General features: G+C 40.3%; 1 protein-coding gene across 2 annotated transcripts in view; it reads right to left on the reverse strand.

Annotated features, from left to right (window-relative positions):
- rngtt (RNA guanylyltransferase and 5'-phosphatase) overlaps positions 1-21,632 on the reverse strand; it is a 155,352-nt gene that overhangs the window by 68,274 nt on the left and 65,446 nt on the right. For both annotated transcript variants that reach the window (XM_014204745.3, NM_001173757.1), the window contains 1 exon segment: positions 18,663-18,827. In XM_014204745.3, coding sequence (XP_014060220.1) covers positions 18,663-18,827 — 165 coding nt within the window.

Here is a 21,632-nt window from a genome sequence, read left to right on the forward strand (position 1 = left end):
TGTTGGATCTGATTTTAATAGCTAAAATTTCGATGGCCATAATAAATAGATATGCCGATAGTGGACAACCTTGTTTTACTCCTCTTCACAGTTCGAGAAGTAGCCATTATTTACTATTTTAATCCTAAGGTTACTATACATGATTTTAACCCATTTTATAAGATATTCTCCTAAATTGAAATGTTCCAGGCAGGCATTTATATATAAACTCCAGTCGTACTTTATCAAAAGCCTTTTATGAACAGCAGGCCTGGTTTCCCAGATTTTTCATAGTGTTCTATTGTTTCCAGTACTTGCTTTATATTATTTCCAATGTATCTTCCATGTAAAAAACCTGTCTGATTAGAATGAATAATGTCCGACAATACCTTTTTTAATTCTATGCGCTATATATTTTGCTAGAATTCTTTGCATCGCAGCCTCCAATCTTTATATTTCCCACTTGTATCCTGTTTCAGTAATAATGAAATCAGACCTTGTTGAGTGTCTGATAATCTACCATTTACAAAGGAGTGGTTAAAATATGCTAATAACGGTCCTCTGAGTATATCAAAAAAGGTTTGGTATACCTCAACTGGTATGCCACCCAGCCCTTGAGTTTTCCTAGACTTAAAGGCTGTAATTCCGTCAAGAAGATCCTCCTCTGTACTTTCGCCTTCACATGAGTCTTTCTGTATGTCTTAATTTGGCATTATTAATAGGAAAGAAATCCACACAATTAGCTTCAGTTAGAGGAGATGGAGGAGAAACGAAAACATATGCTTAAAGTACTTAGCTTCCTCTTTCAAAATATAATTTGGTGAATCATAGGTGACTCCGTAATTTTTGGGGGATTTAACCCATTTTTCGCCCCAAATTTTGTGGTATCCAATTGGTAGTAGTTACAGTCTTGTCTCGTCGCTGCAACTCCCGTACGGACTCGGGAGAGGCGAAGGTCGAGAGCCATGTGTCCTCCGAAACACAACCCAACCAAGCCGCACTGCTTCTTGACACAATGCACATCCAACCCGGAAGCCAGCCGCACCAATGCGTCGGAGGAAACACCGTACACCTGGCGACCTGGTCAGCGTGCACTGCACCCGGCCTGCCACAGGAGTCGTTAGTGCGCGATGAGACAAGGATATCTCTGTGGCCAAACCCTCCCTAACCCGGACGACGCTGGGCCAATTGTGCGCCACCCCATGGGCCTCCCGGTCGCGGCCGGCTGCGACAGAGCCTGGACGCGAACCCAGAATCTCTGGTGGCACAGCTAGCACTGCGATGCAGTGCCTTAGACCACTGCGCCACCTGGCGTCATTTGTAACAAGTTTCAGTAAATTATTTTTGGTAGCATTTCTATGCAGAAGATTAAAAATATATATTTTCCCCCATATTCCATCCAGTTTGCTTTATTATTCTAATATATTACACTTGATCTTTGTTGAATAAGTTCTATTTTTTTGTTTTTCCTTATTTTGAGCCTCGATGATACAGTTCTTACTGGGATCTATCTGTTCTGTTTCCCTTTGTTAGTATGGGCTCCTTTGACCTAAATTGCTTTTGTTTTAGAGATGAGTACTTAATTGCATGGCCTCCCTGCATTCTTTCACCTCCCTCTCTCTATCCCTCCCTGCAGACCACAGGTCTGATAGCAGCGCACACCTTCGCAACAAATCGCATATGAAGAACTTACCTTCAACCATCCTGCTGGTCCGTTTAATATTGATATTAACAAACGTCCTAATTACGCCTTGATCGAATAAAATGGTGGGTGATAACGTCATGTAAGGCGCTTGGTGATGTGTAGTATTTACAATGCCCAGGTCACCATTCTTCTTCACACTCATTTCCCATTAAAAAAAAATCACTACCACCGCAACCTCCGTGCTTTATTGAACGGTCTGTCCCCGAGTGCTTGGTTCTCATCAACCCTGAACTCCTACGCTGTACCAGATATAATAAAAGCATATTTTACAAAGGCTGTGAAGGTAACAATCACAGGGAACGAGCCGTGAATGGTGCTCGGCAACCATTCTAGAGCTAAAACAAGGGCACCCTACAAACCCTACTCCAAAAGTAGTGCACTACATAGGGGGTAGGGTACCATTGGGACACACACAAGATCACATCCCTACTCCTAGCTGCCCCGCCCCTCTTCTCTCAGAGGAAGCTGCTCTGAGGCTGAGAAGACAGTAGTTCAAGAGGCAGCCAGCCTCTGAACTAAGTAGTGAGAGTATTGGAGGATTTTTGACATATAACACATTCAATAAATAATGTGCAATTAACAAAAAGGCTCTGAATTAATTTCAGAGCCACAGCTGGTGTGACTATCTGATAAAAATGCAGTTGCATGTAAATTGTCTGTTATCGCCTGAGAATCTTTCACTCAAAATATTAATATCATTATGCAGGGTTCTCCCCAAAGCAGGTAAGAGAGGAGCTGTGCCACCTTGTGGACTGACTGCACCACTATGTACATTTTTATATTTAAAAAAATTATGGCAGTTACAGGTGTTCAAAAACTCAGAAATGTCTGATTCCAAAGTGGGGCACTGCCCACCTCTGGGAACTCCTCCCGGCCGTACTCAGCAGCACCACCGTCTTAATAAATCCTGGGGAGAATCCTGACATGGATCATTCTCAGATAAAACTGCAGGATCAGCCCAAAACATTCATTAACTAACACAAAACTGATACAAAACTGAATTTCTCGTCAGAGAATCTCACATTTGAAGTGATGAAATCACGCCTAAGAAAAAAAAAGAAAAAGTGTTAAACGGGGGTGTTTATGAGATATCTGCACTGAGCACTAATCAGTAGCTTAGGAATGGAAACAAGCTACTCACATCTACCACAGAATAGTGACACCTTATTCTCTTTCAAAAGACTCAATTCTCCTCTGAAGCGTATAAAAGTAGCTCCAAAATGGCTGCTCCCGGAGCACTGCACTGGCTATATCAGATTAGGGGACAGTCTTATAGAGACACACACAAGATAAGCTCTATAGAATAGTGGTCATAGTTCAGTGGCACAGCCCCCCTGCAAAACTGAGATTCACTCTAATCTACAGAGGGGCCCTGCCATTCAGGACCTCTATACCAGGCGGAGTCAGAGGAAGGGCCTAAACATTTTCAAAGACTCCAGCTACCCATGTCATAGACTGCTCTCTCTGCTACCGCATGACAAGCGGTACTGATGCACCAAGTCTGGAACCAACAGGATCCTGAACAGCTTCTACCCCCAAGCCGTAAGACTGCCAAATGTTCAGTTAAAGGTGCAATAATTTGTCCGTGTTGCAAAAAATCGAATAGATCGCCTAATTTCAGAGGATCATTGTACCGTCTAAACCACTGTGAAATACATTTCCAATAACCAAAAATATTGTATTTTCAGCTGTTAAAAGCTGGTGTTCAAAACCGAAAGTAAGTTTTTCTCTAGTGTTGTAAGTGTATATGGAGACATACTACGTATCCAGACGTCATGCACAATGAGGGGGGGAAAAAACACATTTACTGTATCAGTAAAACCACAGTAAATCACGTTCAGCATTAAAAGCCATCTGACGGCTGTGAGCAAACCACCAAGGCTTTCACAGAATCACAACATGTACACCATGAGCATACAGAGGGAGAATTCATAACACTGCAATACTGTTTTGCCTCAATTTCTTCCATACCTGCAATTTTCCATACCTGCAACTTTCACTCCACTCACTACATAGCACACTTCTATTGATCAGGGCCCTGGTCAAAATAAGTGCGCTATAAATGGAATGGACTGCCATTTGGGACGCAGACTAGACGCAGGTAGATTATGGCAGTCCATTCGCTATATAAGAATATAGACTCAGTTGGTTGAGCCTAAAAATACACAAGCTGACATGAGAGAGCATGGGACAATGAGTAACAAGGCCTTGAGTCAAACAAGGTCTGGGACAACTGAGTAACATGGCCTCGAGTCAAACAAGGTCAGAGTTTATGAAGCTGCGGCGGAGGACTTTTGGCTTTGATGGATGGATTCAATAAAACCATCATCAAATTAAAGAAATTCATGAGCAAGATGCTGTACACACTGCCATATTTGATTTGGTCACTTCAGTGTAGCGATCACTGAAAGTGATATGCCACCGTGTGCATCCAAAACTGATCTTGGGCAAGTGACTGTCCAAGACTCGCTGACTCAGGATGAGTTTTATACCAAACAGTTCAGTATTCAAGATGAGTGATTATTTTGTATTGCAAATCCAATTGAAGGTGGTGGCAGTGGCACATCCACTTACTGCAGACATGAGTGTAGGCAGGGAGCCGACCCTCCAACATAAGAGCGAAGAGTTCATTTCCATTATGTTTCGGAACATATTCCCCAGCAGTGCCTGAACACTCCACTCTTCCAGCCCTAAAGTGATACCTAAAATCAAAATGAAATAAAACATTTGTGTCACGTGCCAAATACAACAGGTGTAGACTTTACAATGAAATGCTTACTTACGAGCCCTTTCCCAACGATGCAGAGTAAAAAAAAAATAATAATAATAATAATAATAATATGAGGAATAGAAATACACAAGAAAGAAGCTACAGTATATACACAGGGAGTACCAGTTCCAGATCAATGTGCAGTGGCACAAGGTTTTTGAGGTAGATATGTAGCCTACATATAGGCAGGATGGTTGCTGGCTTAGAAGCTTAATGATGAATGAAAACACTACTTCTGAATTTTACACAACTGCAAAGCGATCTGGGATGCAACGGGAGCCTGAGGTACCAATAAGGACTTAATTCTGTCTGGTGTAATTCAGCAGTAAATTAGCACTTTGGGGTCCAATGCACACTCAAGTTCTGTAATGCTGAGCTTGTGGCGAGTCTGATGTTGAGGTGTATCACGTGTGTTCAACTTCCATATGAAAAAGGTAATGATAGGGATGATGATGCTTGTTGCATAATTTCCCAGAAAGCACCCGACACGGAGGTCCTCACACATGACTGTCTGACAGAGCTTACAGCAACAGACAGAGAAGAATGTGGCCATGTTCGAATACCCATACTTGCCATCAAAATACTAGGCATGTTAGGTATGCAAAAATAAGACGTTTTTATATGAAGTGAAATTTCAAAAATAAGTTTTAAATGTCAGGATGTTATATTAATTTAGTATTTTCATCTAGTAGAATTTGCTGCACACTTTAGAGGAAGAGAATCATCTTTCTCGACTCACTTGTTTGACAATAGCTGATAATGAGATAATGTCAGGCATCATTGCAATTGTGCATTAGACGACGCCTTCTCTGGATGGGTAAGCCTAGTATGTTTATATATGTTGCTTATTGCATTCGTTTTTACAAAAATGTATGTTCTAAATAGTAGGTAGTACAATTAGTACATAGTTTTAATAAGTAGTAGGCGAGACAGATTTTGGACACGTCCAGAGAGAGAGAGCCTGTCTTTTTCAAAGAGGTTTAATGCCACCCTATATTTCCTATATAGTGCACTTCTTTTGACAAGAGCCCTAGGGGCCCTGGTCAAAAGTGGTGCACTATAAAGGGTATAGGGTGCCATTTGGGATGCAACCAGGAGAGCGTTATGAGTCATCCACTGAGGGCGGCTGAGCAGAGGCCTGGCTGACGAGGTGGTGTCTGACTGAAACATTGAAAAGAGCTCAGAACCCCACCGAGAGCCAGGCTTTCTGAGCACATCTGAAGATTGACTGACACCTGCTGACTTCACTCAGTGAGCTTAAGGCTCTCTCCAACTGTAATGTACAAGCTCTCTCTAAGCCTGGAGGGCATGTAATGGAGTGCCAAACTAAAGACAAAAAATATATTGGTATGGCAATCACACACTCATCACTCTACAGAATACACCATTAACTACATTCATTTATCAGCGTCTACTGCTTCATTTTTTTCCTGACGAGGCCTTGAAGAAAGCTTCTAATTCCCAAAAGAACTGAGGTAAACAAACCTTTTTAATCATTGATCTGGTAATTCTTAACCCTTATAAAAGAAGGTAAGCTACATGTTTCTCTTTGTAAGGTACTGTTGAAGGGAAGAGAGAATGCATGTAGTCCTTGAATCCAACCATGGTAATTGCTGCGATGTTACCAAGGACAGTGTTGCTGGGCATTGTGGATGGTGTGTGTTTGAGTGCACTTGCGGTATAGTGTGGAGGGGGTGGTATTGATGGAATGTTCTAAGGCAGTGTCAACACTACATTCTTTGCATTTTCTCTTGGTTGTGTATGGCCTATTATCAGACAAAGTCTCAAAGTTTTAATACAGGAGAAGTTTGTACAATAATTTTCTGAGAAGACAAACATTTGCTGGAGAAAAACAGATCTGAAAAGCTACTTGCTTTAGGTTTGCTGCAAGCGAATGAATGATTACGCGCTTCTACAGTTTGCTATTAATTGAATACCGATAAGGGGAAGCAGGGATTTAATCAGCATCTCAACATTTTTAATTACGCTAAATAAAATGTCATCGCAACGCATATCACTTCTGTAATGATTGAGTTTACAAAATGGCACACTGAACATTCTCGAAAACTTCAAAGACGGCAATCCGTATTGCACACAAAAACACAAAACAGAGACCAAAACTTCTGATTCAAATAAGGCAATCTGGACAAGACCTTGGAATTTGTTAAATATACTTAGATAAGGGAAGGACAGAACACCTTCCAATGACATACATGGACACAAAAACAATGAACATTGTCTAAAACGTCTGATAAAAAAATGGCAATCTGGACAAGACCTTAGAATTGTTTAACATAAGCCTACCTAGATAAGGGAAGGACAGAACACCTTCAATGCGCTCACACACACACACACACCCCCCCACCATCCCCATGACTCGCTCCTTCTCCATCCCCAGACTGCGTCTCCCTCCCAGTCCCCACCACGTTCACCTTGAACTGCTGGAGGGCCGGCAGGCGGTGCTAGGCAGGCCATGATTAAAAAGAGCTTAATGTTTTATTTCTCAACTGGTAATTAAAGCACGGTTCCCATTCGCCAATCAAGTGTATTGGCAACTAGGCAGGCTTCAGTGCGTCACACACACGACTTTGCAATGAGCTGGAATTGTTTGAAACCTGAACGTTTTACTACATATGAGGCATGTCTTACCTTGCTTCCGAGTAGCCTAACCAAAATCCAACCAAACGTGCAGGCAATTATTTTATAAAGACTTTACATATGCCACTGAAACCAGTGGCCTTTTTCCTCTCATGTCCTGTTGGTTTTCAAATCAAATGTATTTTATTGTCCAGTAGCCAAAAGCACAATCCTAGTATTTTTAGCAAGCCATGCTAGGTGTTGCATACTTAGACCTCCCCTCTTTGAAAATTTCTAATGGATATTTTCATCTCTGTCACATGAAACCCCTCACAAATGGTGTTTTCCTGCTAATTGCATTAAGAAACGAACAATAGCATGTAGCCTACTGCCTTAAAATGTGAAGAAATAACAGTTTATCTAAATTGTATGCTAAAAGTTCTGATCTGGTGCATGAGCCTCGTTGCTTTTTTTATATTTTGGGGGATGAAGCCTAGGCCTACTCGTTGTATGAATTTGGGATCTATCGTCCAACAACTGTCTTAGAGTTTGTTTGGAACAGGCTATTTCTTTCTCGCACAGACCGACAAGCTTAGGTAAACTTTTCTACTATGGGGGACAGTAGATTGACATAGGCTCGTGATTTTGCTGTTTGTTACTCGTCTTGTTGCCTGAGGAAAAGTACAATTTGGGAAGTTGCTCTAACATACGTGGCGTGTGTGTTTCAAGTTTGGGGAAGCTAATTTATCATCATAAAAATGCACCTTTATAATAAAGCATTCTGGCATTTTCAGACTTCTAGCCTTGATTCCTAACGTGATGATTAGATTGGATAGTCATAATATAGGCTAATAATATAACTTGTTCACAAAAAAAGACTGTTCAATGCAGCGCGTAGTGACGTAGAGTAGTCCTAGGCTATATCAGACAGCCTACATTTGTTCTCCTTACTTTGCAAAGGAAAATGTTGGCCTTTGATAAATACACTTCATGCAATTCTACTAAACTTTATATGACTGGAGACATTAGCAGAATCTTTTTTAATACAACCAAAATTATAAGGCAACCTACTCTGCCGACACTGACAAACATTGTCTGATCCATATACAGTTGAAGTCGGAAGATTACATACACCTTAGCCAAATACATTTAAAATCCGTATTTCACAATTCCTGACATTTAATCAGAGTAACAATTCTCTGTCCTAGGTCAGTTAGGATCGCCACTTTATTTTAAGAATGTGAAATGTCAGAATAATAGTAGAGAGTGATTTATTTCAGCTTTTATTTCTTTCATCACATTCCCAGTGGGTCAAAAGTTTACACACACTCAATTAGTATTTGGTAGCATTGCCTTTAAATTGTTTAACTTGGGTCAAACGTTTTGGGTAGCCTTCCACAAGCTTCCCACAATAAGTTGGGTGAATTTTGGCCCATTCCTTCTGGCAGAGCTGGTGTAACTGAGTCAGGTTTGTAGGCCTCCTTGCTCGCACGTGCTTTCAGTTCTGCCCACAAATGTTCTATATGATTGAGGTCAGGGCTTTATGATGGCCACTCCAATACCTTGACTTTGTTGTCTTTAAGCCATTTTGCCACAACTTTGGAAGTATGCTTGGGGTCATTGCCCATTTGGAAGACCCATTTGCAACCAAGCTTTAACTTCCTGACTGATGTCTTGAGATGTTGCTTTAATATATCCACATAATGTTCTCCGTCATGATGCCATCCATTTTGTGAAGTGCACCAGTCTCTCTTGCAGCAAAGCACCTCCACAACATGATGCTGCCACCCCCGTGCTTCACAGTCGGGATGGTGTTCTTCGGCTTGCATGCCTCCCCCTTTTTCTTCCAAACATAACAATGGTCATTATGGCAAAACAGTTCTATTTTTGTTTCATCAGACCAGAGGACATTTCTCCAAAAAGTACAATCTTTGTCCCTATGTGCAGTTGCAAACCATAGTCTGGCTTTTTTATGGCGGTTTTGGAGCAGTGGATTCTTCCTTGCTGAGCGGCCTTTCAGGTTATGTCGATATAGGACTCGTTTTACTGTGGATATAGATACTTTTGTACCCGTTCCCTCCAGCATCTTCACAAGGTCCTTTGCTGTTGTCCTGGGATTGATTTGCACATTTCGCACCAAAGTACGTTCATCTTTAGGAGACAGAACGCGTCCCCTTCCTAAACGGTATGACGGCTGCGTGGTCCGATGGCATTTATACTTGCGTACTATTGTTTGTACAGATGAACGTGGTACCTTCAGGCGTTTGGAAATTGCTCCCAAGGATGAACCAGACTTGTCGAGGTCTACAATATTTTATCTATGTCTTGGCTGATTTCTTTTGATTTCCCCATGATGTCAAGCAAAGAGGCTCTGAGTGTGAAGGTAGGCCTTGAAATACATCCACAAGTAGACCTCCAATTGAATCAAATTATGTCAATTAGCCTAACAGAAGTTCCTAAAGCCATTACATAATTTTCTGGAATTTTCCAAGCTGTTTAAAGGCACTGTCAACTTAGTGTCTGTAATCTTCTGACCCACTGGAATTGTGATACAGTGAATTATAAGTGAAATAATCTGTCTGTAAACAATTGTTGGAAAAATTACTTGTGTCACGCACAAAGTAGATGTCCTAACCGACTTGCCAAAACTATAGTTTGTTAACAAGAAATTTGTGGAGTGGTTAAAAAACCTAAGTGTATGTAAACTTCCGACTTCAACTGTATTAGGCCTACGAAAAGAGGAGACAAATACAATATGACGCCCAATCTAACCTGGAGGAGGGAGTTATTGTCCAAAAACAAACAAAAGTAGCACTGACCCAATAATAAGGACAGTGAATATGCACACTCACCGGGGATATGGACGATGTTCTCCGCTTGTGCCAATAAGATAGGTTACTTTTCGGAGATTTTTATAACTAAAAGACAGACTGGAGTCTTTTCATTGTCTTCTCTTTACAGCAATAGCCATTTGTTTTACAAACAGTTTTTCCACAATTGTATTTTTAAATATTGTGATATGCTTGGCTGGGTCTCTGCTTTTCACTGACAGTCGCAATTTAACAATCATCTATTTGGTCTTTGCCGCGCGCTCTGCACAAATTGCGGGGCCTTCTGACTGAATTAGGCTATATAAATTTGGCAATTTAATTCAATTTACTTTGGAGAAAGCTTCCCCTAACCTTACGGACATCGGAATTCGGTAAGAATGGCACACCGTTGCATGTTCTGTTAAGATTAATTACTATAAACTTTGTGATTTCTGTCATTCTGAGAACCGTGGGTTGATGCCTTCAAATCTCTACAGGATAGGTGGGTCCCCTGCAGGACGGTTGAGCTAACGTAGGCTAATGCGATTAGCATGAGGTTGTAAGTAACAAGAACATTTCCCAGGACAGACATATCTGATATTGGCAGAAAGCTTAAATTCTTCTTAATCTAACTGCACTGTCCAATTTACAGTAGCTATTACAGTGAAATAATACCATGCTATTGATTGAGAGTGCACAGTTATGTGCCAATTAGGCACATTTGGGCAGTCTTGGTACAAAATTCTGAACAGAAATGCAATGGTTCATTGGATCAGTCTAAAACTTTGCACATACACTGCTGCCATCTAGTGGCCAAAATCTAAATTGCGCCTGGGCTGGAATAAGACATTATGGCCTCTCTCTTGCATTTCAAAGATGGTATTATCTTTTACCAGATCTAATGTGTTATATTCATTTCACATTTCTACAAACTTCAAAGTGTTTCCTTTCAAATGGTATCAAGAATATGCATATCTTGAGCTACAGGTAGTTAGCTTTGGGTATGTCATTTTAGGCAAAAATATTTTTTTAAAGGGGCGGATCCTTAAGAGGTTTTAATCAGGTTACGCAACCAATGGAGGTAAATTAAAATGCTGCCGGTCAAATGTATGACGCCACATTTTCCTAATGGAAACCTTGGTCTGAAATAGCACTCTATTCCCTATATAGCGCACTATTTTTGACCAGAGCTGGAACCTGGTCATAAGTAGTGCACGCAATTGGGAATAGGGTGCCATTTGTGATGCAACCATGATGGGATACAGAGAGGCAGTCATGCGGTCATCACCATCCATTAACTTGTGACTGGCTGGATGAGTCCTGAGGTACAACAAAAACAACAATGGGCCAATACAGCCAGAGGTAAGAGCAACAAGTGCCAGGCCCAAACCGGAATACAATAGAGCTGAGATAATTTGCTGCATTAGAAGTCTCAAAGTGGATCTCTCATGGTGCAACACAGATAAAGGACTGCAGTTTCTGACTAAAATTAAGCTGGTGTTATTGGAGGGGTTAGAGGTCTCAGACCCACAGGGTCAAGACTTGCTGATACTCATCACACAGCTTAAAGATCCAATTAAGCACAGTTTATTGAACTAACGGTTTGCTGGGTTTTATAAATGAGTTGTGGACATTGGACTGATGGGTAAGGCAGGGAGAGATAACTCGCGAAACAAATACGTACTTAACACACATGCAGTGCCTTCGGAAAGTATTCACACCCCTTGACTTTCCACATTTTTCCACTGACTAAAACATGACGTTTTAGTCAGTGGCCTAAACACCACACCCCATAATGTCAAAGTGGAATGATGTTTTCAGATATTTTTTACAAATTAATAAAAAATGAAAAGCTTAAATGTCTTGAGTCAAAAAGTATTCAACACCTTTGTTATGACAAGCCTAAATACGTTCAGGAGTAAAAATGTGCTTAACAAGTCACATTATACTAAGTGCAATAATAGTGTTTAACCAGATTTTTGAATGACTTCCTCATCTCTGTACCCCACACATACAGATAATTTAAGGTACCTCAGTCAAGCAGTGAATTTCAAACACAGATTAAACCAGAAAGGCCAGGGAGGTTTTCCAATGCTTCACAAAGAAGGGCACCTATTGGCAGATATCAGCATGAGACCAATGGTACGACTAACACTAGAACCGCTAAAGTAGTCAATTTTGAAACTAATTACACACACAACAGATGAAATACATGAAGTAAAGTATGAGGTTGGAGGGGGGGGATGGGTAGCGAATGATGCATAATTCTGTAATCATCAATTGCGAAAGAAGAACAGGGCTATTGTATTGTATTGATCTATTCGAATTATGATCTCAAAAAGGTATGTACCCTATATCAGTCCACCAAATCCAAGCAGTCTTATCAGTCTACTCTGACCTACTTGGAGTAGGCTACACAGTGAGAGCGTGTGTAATTGTACATGCTGAAAGGCTTTCAATATCCGGGAAAAGATCCACATCGGGCAGCAGGTTAGCGAGTGTCGGAGAATGTGGTAATGAGGCTTGCGGAATCTTACGTTGACAAGGGGACAAATGTCACCATGGAGAATTTCTTCACTTCACTGTCATTGGCGAACAAGTTTCTTGCAAAGAAAACAAGCCTGGCTGGCACCATGAACAAAGTGAGATGGGAGCTTCCTCCCTCTGCGCAAAAACTAAAAGGCACCTGCACAGCCGTTGTAGTCCACAACGGTGCTGAAGAATGGCAAGACAACAGGACACAATAAAGAGAAAGCCTGGAGACTATTACGCACTACAACCAAACAAAGAAACTGTATGTCAAAGTATGTCAAGGAAGTGAAAGTTACGAAGATTTGTGTAAACTGTTAGCACAATGGATAGGAGATAAATGAAATTCAACTGACGCCATTGCCTGAAGATGCACACAATGTAAGCATGAGCTGACAATAATTGCCTATTTTTGACTGCTGTCATATCAACACATATTATAATGCAATCATTCCTTTATTTATCAAGGCCACTTGACATTAATAATGATGTTTAGGCTACTGATGTTTTCATCATTGGACCGCACGTCTTGCTGATTGTGTGTCTTGGTGGTTGGGGTATTTTATTTATTTTGTAGTTATAAAAATAAGTTGTTACCGTGTTCCTACACATATGCTTTCTATTTCATAGTTGTAACAAAAGACACTCCGCTAATAAAATTGATTGAACACCTGACTTAGTGGTTTTTTTATTTTTACATTTAGCCTACCACAGTAACATAAACTAATGAAAATGATTGTGTTGTTTGAAATAATATAAAAATGGTATTCCAATGCTATCCAAGCCTTCATAAACACAACCAAATTATTATCTTTATAATAGCATATATGAAACGGATTAATTACACTGTTAGAATGCAGTCAGAATGACTCGTTAGCATGAGGGGGGGTGTCAAAGCAATTCACTTTTTGTCCTGAATACAAAGTCTTATGTTTGGGGCAAATCCAATACATAACACAACTGAGTACTTTATATTTTCAAGCATAGTGGTGGCTGCATCATGTTATGGGTATGCTTGTAATCATTAAGGACTGGGGAATTTTTCAGGATAAAAAAAGAAGAAATGGAATAAAGCTAAGCACAGGCAAAATCTTACAGGAAGACCTGGTACAGTATGCTTTCCACCAGACACTGGGAGATGAATTCACCTTCAGCAAGACAATAACCTAAAACACAAGGCCAACACTGAAGTTGCTTACGAAGAAGACAGTGAATGTTCTTAAATCGCCTTCAAATTTTATGGCAAGACCTGGAAACTATCAACAACCAAATTGACGAAGCTTGAAGAACTTTGAAAATAATAAAATGGGCAAATGTTGCACAATCCCGTGTAGAATGCTCTTAAAGACTTACCCAGAAATCCTCACAGCTGTAATCACTGCCAAAGGTGATTCTAACATGTATTGACTCAGGGGGTTAACTACTTATCTAATCAAGATACTGTATATTAGTGTTTTATTTTTCATAAATGTTTTACAAAATGTTAGAATTTTTCTTCCACTTCGACATTTTGTGTATATTGTTCACAAAAAATGACAATTAAATCCATGTGAAAAAAGTAAAGGGGTGTGAATACTTTCTGAAGGCACTGTAAGTAAGTATTTGTTGCATGAGAAATATAAGGAAAGCTATTAATAAAAGCTATTACTGAGCTGGATAAGAGTGTTTGCTAAATTACTAAAATGTAGATGTAATTGACTGTGGGCTCTTGCACAAAGCTTAATTATACCCAGTGAGTGAGCACATTTAGCTGATGTGAAAGAGCATTCAGTGACACTATTCATTAAGCCCAGATCTTTTCCTCATCTACTGTCAGTCATTTCAAATGACAAAAGGGCTCTCCATCTGAACCCTCTCCCATACTCCAGTCTGCTAATAGGCCCTTAACTTAGACCAGAGCTAAGGTAAAAATCTAATCTAAAGCCTCATCTTCCACTCAGCACATGCTTTTTGCCTCCAAGGGGTCAATTTTCCAGTCCCATCAACGTCCAATTTACTGAATAAAAGGCAAAATGATAAAATAAAACAGAGGAACTATAAGTCCTTTGTATTCCAACCGCAGACCAGCTATTGCAGCCAATTCAAAACAATTCCCCGAACAAAATAAAATAGATAGTCTTATATAGTCCAATTTGAAAAGAGAACCGCTAGAGAACGCTGCCGGGCGTCTCCTTTAGCATATGCATCAGATGCATATCAACCCGCGAGGTGCGCAAACATAAGAACCAACGATTGATAAATAGTGCATAAAATAAATTAGTGAAATATAACAATAGTTATTTGATTAGATAGAGTAAAGGATATGTTTTGTATAATTCTACAAAAGTCCTAGTGAAAAATGCAGGCCTAAAGCCAATTTTCAACACTAAGCCATCAACATTCTAACAGTCTAATAAATACATGCTATCTGATGAATAATCATTTGGTTGTGTTTATAAAGGTCTTAGGTAACAGGATACTGAAAAACTATTATTTCAAAGAACATAAAAGCATTTTCATTAGTTTATGTTAGTCTAGGCTACAAGTACAAATGAAAAAGCACTAGTTCAAGTCCATCATAAAGAAGTCCATAATTTAGTTTTGGCAAGTCTAAAGAAATATTGTGGAAATAAAATGTTTTTAAAAGAAAACAGAATTGCATAAGTTTATTACGTTACTAGTCTTTGCTTAGTAGCCAGAGCAATGCTGCCGCACGAGTGGTCATGTGCTGAATGCATGGATAGCCCAGATATTGTTGCAAAAAGTGACATTTGGAAATAGAGCTCCACCTCTTGAATTTTGTAAATATTTGACAATGGTAAGTGTCATAGAAACTGCAAAATATTATCTTTCTGATACTATATAGAAATCTTAACATTTTACCTGCATGTGACTCTGAAGGAGGATTTGATAAACTGATGCTCCTTTCCCTGCACCTGTCAAATATAAGATGTGCCCATCGCTTCATGTACAATTTAACAACTGATAATATTGTCCCTCATCAGACTATTGTACATTTCATCCCGTCTATAGGCTGTGTCTTATGTGTGAAATTAGTTTTGGTATAGTTCTGATTGGCCGGCTGTGCAGGCTGACAGGCATGGTTTCCCCTTACTTATCAACTTGGATAAAGCCAAGGATATGTTTTGCACTATTCTAAAGACCTACTGCAACCCGTAGCATGTTTTAGTTAACCTTACACTATTGTTGCTCTAAATTAAAATCCCACTCTTCACCCTCATCATTGTTAGGCCTAATTTAAATTTGATTGTGAAGTAATATGCACAATTATCACCCATTCATCATTCATTCAGTGGGCTGGCATCTTTGGATTCCCTTTGTGCATCAACTCGGATAGAGTCAAGGATATGATTAGCATTACTCTAAAGGCCTACTGCAACACTTAGCATGTTTTCATTTTTCCTTACAATAAATATATTACTAATATAATTTATTGTAAATAAAACAGTCCCGTAACAGCTTATTTTTACAAAGTAAAATGTAAAAGAGAATGACATCAAGCCGCAAGGATCGCGGTCAAACGATGTGCTATAACTTCTTATGGCTTGGGGGGCGCTATTTTCACATCCGGATGAAAAGTGTGCCCAAAGTATACTGCCTGCTACTCAGGCCCAGAAGCTAGGATATGCATATAATTGGTAGATTTGGATAAAAAACACTCTAAGGTTTCTAAAACTGTTTGAATGATGTCTGTGAGTATAACAGAACTTATTTGGCAGGCGAAACCCCGAAGACAAACAATCCAGGATTGTTTTTTTTAAGTCACTCTCTTTTCAATGGGTTTTCATTGAGAATCCATAATTCTAAGGCAGTTGCTTGCAGTTCCTATCGCTTCCGCTGGATGACAACAGTCTTTAGAAATTGGTTGATGTTTTTCCTTTGTGTAATGAAGAAGTAGCCCTGTTCAGAACAAGGCTCGAGGGAAGTGTACTGTTTGATAGAGGCGCGTGACCTGAAAAGCATGCTCCACTTTGTTTTCCTCCGGTATTGAACACAGTTAATCCCGTCTTAAATTGTATTGATTATTTACGTTAAAAAATACCTAAAGTTGTATTAGGAAATTTGTTTGAAATGTTTGGATAAAGACTACAGGTAACTTGAGATATTTTGTAGTCATGTTGCGCGAGTTGGAACCGATCAAACGCGCCAAATAAATGGACATTTTGGATATATAGCGACGGAATTAATCGAACAAAGGACCATTTGTGATGTTTATGGGACATATTGGAGTGCCAACAGAAGAAGCTCGTCAAAAGGTAAGGCATGAATTATATCGTTATTTCTGAGTTTTGTGTCGCGCCTGGCGGGATGAAATATGATTGTCTGTGTTGTTTGATGGGGTGCTGTCCTCACATAATAGCATTGTTTGCTTTCGCCGTAAAGCCTTTTAGAAATCTGACACTGTGGCTAGATTAACAAGAAGTTCAGCTTTAATTTGCACTTGTGAATGTATGAAAGTTAAATATTTTTAATAAAAGAAAATTTATTTGGCGCTCTGCCATTTCACCGGATGTTGTCAAATCGATCCCGTTAACGGGATTTGAGCCATAAGAAGATAAACATGAGCGCCAACGCTGATAAAACAGGCACAACAAACTTTTCTTTCTAAATTAAAATCAACCTCCTCACCCTCATTTGGTTGGGCCTAATTTAATTTTCAATTGTGAAGCAACATGCACAATTATCACCTATTCATCCTTTCATTCATTCAGTAAGGAGAGAGAGAGATGCATTAGCATCTGGTACCAACGTCTTACAGCGCATTGTTTTGGAGGGTTAAGTTGGGAATAGGTGTAAAGAAACAGGTCAAAAGGCTCTAAATATTTCTCTGTGATTTCTAAATTCAGACAAATTGAGCAATGTAAAATACAAACATTTAGGAAAGGTCAGGGAAGGAGCAGGACGTAGATTTTTATTGCGGATTACTTTTATTACACAATCAAACGTCAGTGGCCGTTGGTCTATGGCAGTTCTAGTGTTAATTCAGGGGAGCTGGAAACTTGGAAAAGCCATCACACAGCCTCGGCCTTATTGAAATATCATAAAAGGAATTTCCGGCAAACATGCCATGAAGTGGAAAGCTGCGCCACCGCGAATGAATAAACCAGATTCCTTTTCCCCCATTTCATGATGTCTCTAACAGAGATATGGCTGTACGCAGAGCAGATGGCCTCAGCATCAGAACAAAGACATAGCGAACGAGGCAGGCGTAATTCCAATGACTTCATTTCTGGAATATCTTAATCTACATCCTGCTAACAAGACAGTGGGCAATCTGTCATAAAAGCCTCAGACAGGAGAGGTTGGAAGTTGGAACAGGGTTTACCAGGGGGGTATCTCATGGCTAACATTCATGGCTAACATTTCATGCAGGACAAAACAGGCTCCAGCACAAAGAGATCAGTGATAGTAGCTGGGACTGGAGCTGTTCCCTGCTTCCGCCATGACCAGACCAGCCATATGAACAGTGGTGGGAAAAATGTGAAGACTGCCATAAACCCTTGCTCCCTCTACTATGTTATCAGGCATTTAATGGAACGTACAGAGCTACAGTTTCCCACTGATCTGGCGCAGTGTAGATGTAGTTTTTTTGCGCAATGTCCTTCAGTGGAGCCATTATGAGACCGAGGGTGCAGGGCCTTGCTGGCGAGGTTTAATAGCTTTTGGAGAATAAAAACACTCTTGTCCTTGTCAGCAGCAGCACATGATCTGCAAACACAAATAACTCTGTATAGAGGTAGGCTGGGTTTTCTAATATAAAAAGGCTCCTTAGAATATCTCCATGATCTGCGAATAATCAATAATAGATTGTAAATAGTGGAGTCACATAGGCCAATAAGCATTTTCAGAGCTAATTATTTTTTTCAGTTGATTATTTATAGTTTTTATGAATATTCCCACTGATTAAAAAAAGCTTTGATCACATTTATTTTCCTTTAATGGTGGTAGAGGAATCTACAATGCCCTTTGTACGAAGGCAGTCAAAAGCAGTCAATCTACAGTAAAAGCACAGCGTGGGAAGAAAATGCAATGTACCCTTTATGAGAGCACATTAATGCTTCAAGATTAATAATACATATTTGTTCCAAAGAGAGAAAACAAAATCGGCGACTGTGATGTCATTGAAAGTTTATCTATCCTGTGGTTTTGATTAGGCCTTAGATGAGTCCCTGAACTGATGAAAAAGTTAAATAATGCATTAGTAACATGTACGGCTAGAATGTCAGACCACCACAGACTTGTGATGATCTGGCCCTGGCACAGTGCATGTGCACATTAATGTGTGTATTACCTTTCGCGCTGCGTGGATGTCAAAGAATGGCTTGTTCCTGACACTGAAGGGCTCCTTTGTCTTGTCGATCTGTCCCGTCTTCATCTTCTCCATCCGAGGGGAGATGATCTCTTTCTCTATGCACAACAGCCGAATATTGAAATCACACTGACCGACCGGCTGACCCTGAAAGACAAAACAGACAAACAAATGAATGATCTTTGAACACAGTGTGAGGCTTTGCGTTTCTATAATTCATTTAAGAAGGAACTAACGCAAAACCTGACATACTAATGCAAAGGCAATAAAAGTAGGGCTAATATCTCCCCCACAGCTCAATGGTACAGTGAATACGAATGCATTTGGATGTTTTTACTTGGTTGATATTTTCAAACGAAATCCAATCTTTCATATCTTCCTCTCGATAGATTGGTCTAGATATGACAAGGTTACGAGCTGCCAATCCAGTGCCATGGCAACAGTGTACAGGTCTGAATAATCATGAGCTGAACTGAAGAGAGAGAAAGGGAGAGAGAAATAAAAAGAAGACGAGACAGAGAGAGAGATTGAGATTGTTGAGTTCTCTTGGGATAGCTAGAGCCATCAAATAAAGAGCATCGCTAAGGCAGCTAGAAGCCACAGGTAATGAGTGTCTGTGTATTCAATCAACGTTTTAGTGAGGTCGCCATGCCAACGGGTCTCGTCTAATGTCCTCCACTCCTGTTTTTCACACAGAGCTTCTGAGAAAAGGATAGGTTCACTTCAGACTGACAGCAGTATGTCTCCCAAACCTCAGGGCCCATAAATCTTCCGTTAGGCACTAAACGGTCAGTCCGTTCTCTTCCGTTTGGTGCCTAATGAATATGACTCTGAACACGGACAGAAACAGGGATGGACTACACTACCTGAACTTGCCAAATAAGTAACGCTTGTTTTTCGTTTTTCTTTGCGCCCTAATGAATATGACCCAGGTCTATGGGGCTAAATCATTGACATAGCGATTTGAACATGTAGAATATATTTGTAGTTGTAAACACAATTTGCAAGTGTGTAACTGATGACTTGTGAAGATGAAAGAATAATCTGTAGTTGTAAGCACATTCTCCTACAGGTAACTTTATATTTGCAAGCAATAATTGCGTCTGTACACCTGTGCATGTCAATTTCGCGCCCTTAGACTTTTGGCAGTGCTTTAACGCCCTATGTGACAAAAAGATTTGTAGATGTGCAAACAGAGATTTGCAAGCAAGGAGAGAGAGTGAGTGAGTGAGAGCAGGAGCTCTTGGAGGTGGGACCTCTTTCTTCTAACCAATCAGATGAGGTTACCACAGACCAGTATACTCTACACTGGTTGGTTGGTGACAGCTCACATGGGCCATGTTGTCTGGCGCAAACACCTGTCAATCAAGACATGCATTAACCAGGTTACCACTTGTATCCACCAAAGAATGTCCATCAAAGAAGCCCAGCTGTTAGTTGTCATGGCAGGTAAGTTTAAATGCCATTATTTTAGGGCTAGTTAGCAAGCTTTTTTCTTCTGTAATATTGTTTTTGGAAGCTATTGTCCAAGTTACTGTTATTAAGAGTACGTAACAAGCGCCAAAATCGATTAGGTAGTTATTTTGCAAACAATTTCGAAGCTAACTAGCTAGCTTGATTTTGTATGGAGCCATAGCTAGCAAGCACAATCATTTGAAAAGTAATCATTAATCTGCTAAAACCAAAAAACTGCCAAAAATCCCATGAATATTGATCACCCAGTTAGATCTGAAGTTTTAGTAGAAGCACGACTGAAGGTAGAAACTAATTTGTTTAGCTTAGACATTGACTGCATTCTGTAGCTACTGCCCTTTGATTAATGCAAATCCCTATCTAAACCATTTAAAATTGTCTGTCTCCACTCTCCAGGCTGCAATCTACTCCCAGTTAAACAGGATCCGTTCAGGCCTCCGTCAGCTCCACAATGCCCTGGGAGACGGGAAGGACATCCAGAACTCCCTGGCAAAAATCAGCAATGCCTGGAGGCAAAGCATCAACATCATTAGGAACCTGAAGGATGTCAAATATGCAGGGATGCAACACAGTCAGCTAGCCTCAGCTGTGGAAAACTTTAAATATACATTTTCAGGTATGTTCTGCTGCACCATTAAATGCCACTTGAAAAGGAACTATTATTGATGGCTTGCATTGTATTTGATATGACAATGTACAGTTAATATATTTATGTATGAATATTTCTCCTCCCTTCCTGTGCAGTGCCTGAGAGGGTGGCAGACACTCCTTTAATGATATATCAAGCCAAGTTGCTGGGGGGCCACCACAAGCTGAGGACCCTGGAGTGCTCATGGAATGACCTCATGTACAGTCGGTACCACTTGGGCAGCAAGATCATGCACAACATTAACCTCATGCAAAACTACCTTGGCAAGGTGCATGGCCTGTCGGACAACCTGGCCAAGAATTTGTGGATAGTGCTTCAGCGTGCCATGGGCAAGGCTGTAGGCCACAGCGAGCAGTGACGCTGGTGCAGTGATTCCCAACAAATTACAACACCTTGGCAGGATCTTCAAGCTCTACTACAACACTGTCCATGAGGGTGCAGGAAGTGGCTGCAGAGGACCTGACGGCCAACAAAATGTTGTCTCACATTAATTGGGTCCTCAATTAATACCTACAAAGGCAAGTCAGTACTGCCCTCTCTGGGACTCATTTAGCATCAGTGATATCAGGGCACCAGTCCAAATCACAACTTTCTACCAATTTCGTGGTATTCCATTGGTTGTAGTTACAGTCTTGTCTCATCGCTGCAACTCCCGTACGGACTCAGGAGAGGCGGAGCCAGAGGCTGATTATCTTCCAGGTAGATACGGAGCCATTCATAGTCTTCCAGGTATCATATAGGTAAACCATATCCCCGTTTGTTGCATCAGCATGAATTTCTTAAACAAATGGGGGAAAATAAGTGGTCTATAGATGGTACAGTAAGGTTAC

This window comes from Salmo salar, chromosome 06, assembly GCF_965601325.2.
Source record: "Salmo salar chromosome 06, fSalSal1, whole genome shotgun sequence".
Classification (NCBI taxonomy): Eukaryota; Metazoa; Chordata; class Actinopteri; order Salmoniformes; family Salmonidae; genus Salmo; species Salmo salar.